Source organism: Bison bison, unplaced genomic scaffold (genome assembly GCF_000754665.1).
Source record: "Bison bison bison isolate TAMUID 2011002044 unplaced genomic scaffold, Bison_UMD1.0 scf7180017864325, whole genome shotgun sequence".
NCBI lineage: Eukaryota > Metazoa > Chordata > Mammalia > Artiodactyla > Bovidae > Bison > Bison bison.
This window is the reverse complement of record NW_011494897.1, coordinates 4,195,570-4,204,710: the sequence shown is the minus strand read 5'-3', so window position 1 is coordinate 4,204,710 and position 9,141 is coordinate 4,195,570. Positions and strand designations below refer to the sequence as shown.

Genomic DNA, 9,141 nt, shown 5'->3' with positions numbered 1-9,141 from the left:
GGGGTCGCAAAGAGTCAGACATGACCGAGCGACTGAACTGAACTGAACTAGGTTGGTCATAGCTTTTCTTCCAAGGAGCAAGAGTCTTTTAATTTCATGGCTGCAGTCAATATCCGCAGTGATTTTGACCAAGGAAATAAAGTCTGTCACTGTTTCCATTGTTTACCCGTCTATTTGCCATGAAGTGGTGGGACCATATGCCATGATCTCAGTTTCTTTTTTTTTTTTTTAACATAAAAATAATAGTTGTTACTTTCTTTTTTTGTTGTTGTTGGCAAAGTGATGTCTCTGGTTTTTATTTTTTTATTTTTTTAATTTTATTTTTAAACTATACATAATTGTATTAGTTTTGCCAAATATCAAAATGAATCCACCACAGGTATACATCTGTGGTTGTTGATATTTCTCCTGGCAATCTTGATTTCAGCTTGTGCTTCATCCACCCTGGCATTTCGCTTGATGTACTCTGCATATAAGTTAAATTAGCAGAGTGACAACATACCACCTTCACATACTCCTTTACCATTTTGGAACCAGTCCATTGTTCCATGTCCAGTTCTAACTGTTGCTTCCCGACTTGCATACAGATTTCTCAGAAGGCAGGTCAGGTGGTCTGGTATTCCCATCTCTTGAAGAATTTTTCCACAGTTTGTTGTGATCCACACAGTGAAAGGCTTTGCCATAGTCAGTAAAGCAGAAGTAGATGTTTTTCTGTAAATTTCTTGCTTTTTTGATGATCCAACAGATGTTGGCTATTTGATCTCTGGTTCCTCTTCCTTTTCTAAATCCAGCTTAAACATCTGGAAGTTCTCGGTTCACATACTGTTGAAGCCTGGCTTGGAGAATTTTGAGCATTACTTTACTAGCATGTGAGATGAGTGCAATTGTGCAGTACTTTGAACATTCTTTGGCATTGCCTTTCTTTGGGATTGGAATGAAAACATCTTTTCCAGTCCTGTGGCCACTGCTGAGTTTTCCAAATTTGCTGGCATATTGAGTGCAGTACTTTCAGAGCATCATCTTTTAGGATTTGAAATACCACAGCCGGAATTGGATCACCTCCACTAGCTTTGTTCATAGTGATGCTTCCTAAGGCCTACTTGACTTCATATTCCAGGATGTCTGGCTCTAGTTGAGTGATCACACCATCATGGTTATCTGGGTCATTGAGATCTTTTTTTGTACAGTTCTGTGTATTTTTGCCTCCTTTTCTTAATATCTTCTGTTTCTGTTAGGTGCATACTATTTCTGTCCTTTATTGTGCCCATCTTTGTATGAAGTGTTCCCTTGATATCTCTACTTTTCTTGAAGAGATCTCTAGTCTTTCCCATTCTATTATTTTTCTCTGTTTCTTTGCATTGTTCTCTGAGGAAGGCTTTCTTATCTCTCCTTGCTATTCTTTGGAACTCTGCATTCAAGATGCACTCTGCATTCAAACTTGGTCTAGTTGGCTCTTTTTTCCTGCCTCTAGCCCAGGCGAAAAGACTTAATTCACACGCTTTGCATAACTCAGTGGAGAATTTATTGTGATCTTAACTCATTGAAGAATTTATTGTTATCTGGAGTCAAATTCCTAACTTGTAATAAAGTACCCTTAATCCTGCTTTGAGCTTAATACATATGTTTCATTAGTCACCCTTTAATAGAGAAAAGGCTTCTCTAGGACATGTTTGAAACCTGAACAGGTATTTGAGACTTGTTCCCTAGCTATGTGTCTCGCTATCTATGAATCATTATCTCCATGCCCAGTTTGAAATGATTTACCTAAGTCAAGGTTCATCATGACTTGGATAACTACTCTTTTGGGCAATCAATATATATGGAGAAAAATGTTTCACAATTTATAAAGATCTGTAATATATTTCTATACATAGTCTCCTAGGGCCATCTCATCTCTGCTATAAAGCTGTTCATGATCTCCTTTGCTTCCTTCATAAAGAACTCAATTTTCTAGTTATGCTGAGCCCCTTTCAGTTTCTTCAGCAACCATTTTCATTCTCTAACTCACTTCCATATATTTTGTATGTGTGTGTTAGTCGCTCAGTCACGTCCAACTCTTTGCGACCCCATGGACTGTAGCCCACCAGGCTCCTTTGTCCATGGGATTCTCCAGGCAAGAGTACTGGAGTAGGTCGCCATTTCCTTCTCCAATATTTTGTATATGTTGATTAATTTTAATTTTTGCTTCCTGAGACCTCTACCAATTCTTTTCTAACTCTACAGACACTCAAGTAATGACTTATTTGTATACACCACTGTATCTCCACACTGAATTTAAGAATTTCTGCCAGATCTGTGTCTTTGATGACATTATAAAAATTAATAGGCAAACCCATAACACCTTCTTCTTTAATATAATGTTCAGTTAATTGAAAAGTACTCTCTGCAAGAATAAAGCACATCTGAATATATATTTAAAACTGTTAAAAGATACCATTTTAAAAGTAAAGTTGATCATTGTCTAAACTTTTGATTGAAAGCTCAATTTATTTTTAGGGTTTTCATAGCTGTTTGTACTTTTATATAGCAATCTATCTGAGACTTAAATAATTTCTTCTGAATTTGAAGATAGATTTTTAAATATTATTTATAAAATGAATCTAAATACTTTCATTATATATACAGCTATACACGTACACATGTGCACTTAATACGCACTACATGTTTCTCTAATGAAACATTATGGCTCAATGGAATTAAAATTAATTCAGGTGCAGGGAAATACCTAGTCTTTGAGCCTTATCTTTTCAGCCATCCAGTCTCTTGAGAAAGCAAATTTTGCCCAGACACAAAAGAAAAATGTACTATTAAAATGCAATTCAGAAGTGATAAAAAGTGTAAGTGCAGCAGCCGGCTCCCAGCACCCCCTCTGTATACTAAGGGACATTGGGGCTACATTAATTTTTTGTGTGAGTGTTGTCCATCCCGTGTGCAAATTAGCACTGGAAGGACCGTAATCTGTCTTACATGAGAGCTCTTTTCCCAAGGGCATATATAATACATGCTTGTGGAATTTTGTATATTCAAAGCTCTGTGTTCTGTTTATTTTTTATCTTAAATAGATGTAGAAGGTATTTTCTTCGGAAAGATATTTAAAAGGAATTTCTTAATAAACATTAAAAAGAAATTGTAGAGAGGTGTGAAACTTTATGCAATAACACATTTCCTAAGCTTATTATTTTTTAAACAAATTCATGAATATAATGGGAGAAATTTCAATTGAATTGGGATTTTTAAAAAGGCCCTTTCCTTGTCTTAATTAAATAAGATAATATATGTGAAAATATCAGCATCTGCCCCAAAATTTGTTTAACCTCAATTTCGTTTTTTCTGTGTCTGAATTTCAAAGTATTTTTCTTGGCAGAATATTTAATTTAGTCGTAAATTAAATACTTACTTCCCAGAGCTTGCTTTTTTCCCTCTAAAAGTTTCTTGTATTTAAAACAGGATCTAGCTCTAATATTATTGATACCATATCTCTTTGATTATATTAATTAAAATTTTCTGATGTTTACTCCTCTTTCCTATATTATATGTTTCTTCTTAGATTATCTCTTATATTTAGATATGAGTTTTTCTTCCATCTTGGTGTTAGTTGCTCAGTCGTGTCTGACTCTTTGTGACCCCATGGACTATAGCCCACTGGGATCCTCTGTCCGTGGGGCTCTCCAGGCAAGAGTACTGGAGTGGGTTGCCATTCCCTTTTCCAGGGGATCTTCCCAACTCAGAGATCAAACCCAGTTCTCCTGCACTGGCAGGCAGATTCTTTACCGTGTGAGCCAATGCCTCATTGAACCATGGAATTCTCCAGGCAAGAATACTGGAATGGGTAGCCACTCCCTTCTCCAAGGAATCTTCCCAACCCGGGGATTGAACCCGAGTCTTGCATTGCAGGCAGATTCTTTACCATCTGAGTTACTAGGAAAGCCCTCCATCTTGGTAGTTTCCCCAAATGACAATCCATTTATAAATTCATATTAAAAAGGAAACTCTAACCATCAGATTAAAAGTGTATTTGTGTGTGAGAGTGGCTTATTTGACTGATAGACACTGGGATATGACCTTTTAATTAAGAAATTTCCAAATGTTGATATTTGAAGTTGTTGCACTGGGAACTCTCAGTATCTTTTGAGAAGAAACAGTTAGTCTTCTGAAATCTATTAGTCAAGCTGCCAGGTCACTTCAAGAGGAGCAAGGGAAGAGTTCAGTGAGTAATCTTTGAATTAGAATTCATATATTCCATTTGGTGCCTCACTCTGGCCTGCCTGTGCCCAGAGCTTTCTGATGTAATATTTCTGAGAATACATTCTTTTTATGAATATATGAACTGGGAGAGAAACCTGGGGGTTTGCATAGGTTTCTCACCTGTTTTCAGCTTTATTCTTCACTCTCACCCATTGCAGTAGCTTCCAGAATCTTCCAGGATTCTGCAGAACTAATGGCATAATTTCTCTTTGGCGTCTTCCTCTTTTGGAACTCAACTTTTCTATCTGCATTCCACCTGCCAAAAATTTGTTAGCATTTTCCTCTTCTGTTTTTTCTCTTGTGTCCTCTTTCCTATGAACTTATAACTTTAAAAAAAATCCCTTTACTCTTATTTCAGAAGGTTTTGATGGGGGATTAAACAATTCATCAGGTTACACTATAAATGTATCATAATCTGAGATGTTCTGTGAGAGTTTAAAATTTTTAGTTTTATGTTGATCAAAATAAAATTAAAACTAATAATGATAATGATGACGGCGGTGATGACAGTGGTGCTGATACTGAGAGCTATGACAATAAGCTACTTCTACTTTTGCAATACCATTATTTATTGAATACTTACATGGTGTTTTCAGCACCATGTAAGTTTTGTGTATATTAAGTTGTTCATTCGTGGCTCAAATGGTAAAGAATCTGCCTGCAATGCAGGAGACCTGGGTTTGATCCCTGTGTCAGGAAGATCCCCTGAAGAAGCGAGTGATGACCCACTCCATGTTCTTTCCTGGAAAAAAATCCCATAGATAGAAGAGCCTGGTGGGCTACAGTTCATGGATTCTCAAACAGTTAGATGTGACTGAGCAGCTAACACTTTCCTTCCAGTTTACTCCATAGCATGAGGGAAAACATAGCAGGGGCAAAGCTAAGATGCAAATATAGGTCTGACTGACTCAAAAGCTTCCTTATCCACACTCTGTACCAAGAATGCCTTTATTATTTGGGTAGGTTAAGATGTGAAGAAAGCCCATTTCAGTGAGAGTTGCCAGTGGTAGCCATCCTTTACATTTGGGGAATACCATCTTATTAAGGGCATTTTTACTTATGTGATGAGTTTTTAGTTACTTGGCACAATTAATTAATTAACATTTTCTATATTTAGCAAATATTTGAGACCCACAAAATTCTGTAAAATGTTAGTGTCTCCATTTGTGGAATAAGAAATGAAGATACATAGAAGGTAGTAACAGAAATAGTCAGTGGCCAAGATTGAAGTGAAGACCTGGTTGTTCTGATTCCAAGCCATGTGTTATTTTCCCTAAATTTATGACTTCTTTAAATTCTTTGTTTTTTAGTCAAATGTCTCTACAAATCAAATTAAGACAATTACCTTAATGTTCTTTCAGGTTTTTGCCATTTTCTTCCTATCATAAAAACAAAAAATACGTTCCGACAATGCATTTATCAAGCAAATATGGTCCTGATGCTTATGGAACTCAACATTTCCGAGATGAAAATCCTAAGAGATGGATCTGTAACAAGGTGAGTTGATGCAATATTAAAAAGAAAATAATGTTTCTTTGAAAATGCTAAAAATGGACACTGATTATAGCAAATATACTCTCATTACAACTAACATCTTCATGGTTACAGAATTATTTTTAGCTATTTTATAAGAAGATAGTGCAGCTTAGTGTGTCAGTAAGAAGTTTAAGTTTTTTTGTGGATTTTTTTTGTTGTCGTCTTCTTGTGTCTTATGGTTCGGCCACCCTGTGGTCAATGGCATGGATCATTAGCTTTGGCAAAGCCAATTAGGGTCAAGTCTGAATCTGTGGAATAGAGTTAAGCTAACTCTCAGGCATGGAGATCAGTGCTTCCTTGCTTTCTTTCAACCTTCGTGTATATGTAGATAGGTATTTAGGAAAGAAGGAATAAGAAAGGAAGGGAAAAAGGAAAGAGGGAGGGTAAGAGGGAAGAAGGAAAGAAGAAAGGGGAGATATATGTGATATCCTATCTATATATATGACATAGAAAAGGAAAAAGCAGATAAATATTTACTTTTGGATTCCAGAATTATAGTTGCTAGCACTTAAATAAAAATTTCTAAAATGGGAAAACCCCTACCTACATGTCTTATACTATAGGAGGCAACAAGGAAAGTTCTTACTGGGTTTTTAACCTATTGTCTAGCAATTAGAAACTCAAACTTACTCATATCAAAATTATACAGATAAAGTGGAGCAGGAAATTATATTCTGGAAAGGGCCTAGAGCTACTGAGTTCCATATACTACCAGGCCTATTGTTTCTATTAGTAGTCTGTCAATGAGGATTTATTCATTTACACACAGTCTCCTACCAAAAGGACGTAAGACACCTTGCTTGTGTGCGTGCATGCCAAGTTGCTTCAGTCATGTCCGACTCTTTGCGACCCTATGAACTATAGTCCGCCAGGCTCTTCTGGCCATGGAATTCTCCAGGCAAGAATACTGGAGTGGGTTGCCATGCCCTTCTTCAGGGGATATTCCCAATCCAGGGATCAAACCCATATATCCCGCATTGCAAGTGGATTCTTTACTCCTGAGCCACCAGGAAAGACCCCGAAGGCACCTTATCAAGTGGTAAATACAACATAGGCCATATTCTAGAAATTTAAACAAGGGGAAACAATCTTAGATGAGAAGAGCACCTGTGCCCACAAAATAAAGGGGGACTGGGAGGAGGGGATGGCAACTCACTCCAGTATACTTGCCTGGAGAATCCCATGGACAAAACAGCTAGGCGGGCTGCAGTCTATGGAGTTGCAAAGAGTCTCACATGACTGAGCAACTGAGCATGCTTGCACGTGACTATGGTGGTCAGAGACTTAGGAAATACAACCTGTTGGAATCTAAGGTGCAGAGAACAAGAGTTGCAGAGGCATCCTCACTGCTCAAGTGAAAGAAACATGTTAGACCTTTAAGGGAAATGAGATCTTTCTTTACCAAATTCTAAGAAAAGTTCTTTTTTAAGGACATTGTAAATAATGGCATTGTCAAAGGGAATTCGTGCTTGGATTCCTTTGGAAGTCGCTTTTTCTTTTGTAGCTACTAAGTCTTTTTTTTTTTTTTTTAATGGTCTTCTAGAACACTAAACATTAATTCCATGGCATAAGGAATATGTACAATGAGTAGTTCAATCTGGTCCACTGACTGATAAACCTGAAAGTTGATAACAATATTATTACATAAAAAATCCATAGCAAGACTATGCCAGGCATTTGTTTTTTACCTAATATGCAGCCATTCAGAATATAGGGTAAATATGATTTTTAAACCTTTTAATTTTGTATTTTGAATGTACATAATGTGATCTACACCTCATTTTTCTATTTGCCGTGAATTTTATTTTTTGCCGTTTAGCCGTCACCATTCTATTTAATTCAAGGAAATCCTCATTTCATTTCTTTAAAATGTAAATGACTTATCTTAGGACACTGCGCTACTTCAATATAAGAAAAATCCTTGCGCCAGTGTCTCTTTCCTAAAATAATATGGTTCTTTTGGGTTTTATGCCATAGGTTTATTCATATGTTTGACATATTCCAAGACTATGCATTCATCTCACTAGATTAATCAAGTTATAGAGACTCTTGGATATTCACTTAAAAAAAAAAGTTTATTTTGTTCTTTTGGAGGAATCATTGTTGCCTCTGTATACTTTTAGAAAGTACACATACTTGGAAAGTTAATGACAAATAATCGTTCTTGTAGATCCTGAAAACTAAGAAAGTGTAGAGATTCCTTATGTCTTAATAAATCATTAATCCACTTGCACAAAATCACATAGAAAGATATTAAATGCAAATTTAATTTTATTCCTCATTTCCTTCTTTTCCGCTTCCTCTGATTTCTTAAAATAACCTTATTAGATTGACAAATTATTCCTGTGTAGCCAATAGATTCTACAAAGTACAACGGTAGCCATTCTATTGTTTCTATGAAAATATTTTATGTTTTGACTTGCTGCTCAGTGATCTGCCCGATAAATGATTAAAAGCCCACTGATTTTTCTTTATTTTAGATAAAACTTTGTTTGATTTTGGAGACATGAGACCACAACTTATTGATTATTAGTAGATGAAGGATTGTTGTAGTGAGTTGTTGAGTTCAAAATGTTGAAGAGGGAAAAGACTGGTGTCGTTTTATGCTGCTTCTATTGGAAGATGGACTATTTACAAACATTTAAATACACATAAGATTTAGTTGAATGCATTAAATTTACTGAAATTAAGAAACAAATATATTTGGTTCCTGTTCTCCACTCTTTGCATCATGTTTTAAGTTTGTGTGCCTGGAGAATTTTTTTCTCTTTCGTTTATTTAAGCATGGAGGTTGTAACTGTCAGACCATTTGTTATACAACTAAGATAAAGGGTATACATTGAGAGAAAAGTAAAATGTTTTATTTCTCTAATCATATTCATATTAAATCAGTTAATAAATAGTATTTAATATTTTTGTTTTATTTTCATGTTATTAACATGAACAGTATATAAAGACATCACAAAGTCAGCAGATTAAGAGCAAATAATATAATTTTCCTGACAGTATGAAAATCAATAATGAAAAATAATACATATATATCATTTTTTGAATTTATGGAAATCAATAATAAAGTATACATATCATATAATTTACTCATATTTCTTTTATCTAACTGTAAAATGCTCTAAGTTAACTGTTAGATTCTAGGTCTGTGTCTTAAATGGTCAAACTTTTTTTAAGTTCACCTAAAGACTTTGTCAGAGAAGGCAATGGCACCCCACTCCAGTACTCTTGCCTGGAAAATCCCATGGACGGAGGAGCCTGGTAGGCTGCAGTCCATGGGGTCGCTAAGAGTCGGACACGACTAAGCAACTTCACTTTCACTTTTCACTTTCATGCATTGGAGAAGGCAATGGC

The 9,141-nt window shown here is 35.7% G+C and overlaps 1 protein-coding gene across 2 annotated transcripts in view; it reads left to right on the top strand.

Moving 5' to 3' along the window:
- Positions 1-9,141, top strand: part of SPATA17 (spermatogenesis associated 17) — a 228,536-nt gene that overhangs the window by 171,560 nt on the left and 47,835 nt on the right. For both annotated transcript variants that reach the window (XM_010853276.1, XM_010853277.1), the window contains one exon: positions 5,607-5,742. In XM_010853276.1, coding sequence (XP_010851578.1) covers positions 5,607-5,742 — 136 coding nt within the window. The remainder of the gene's footprint in view (positions 1-5,606; positions 5,743-9,141) is intronic.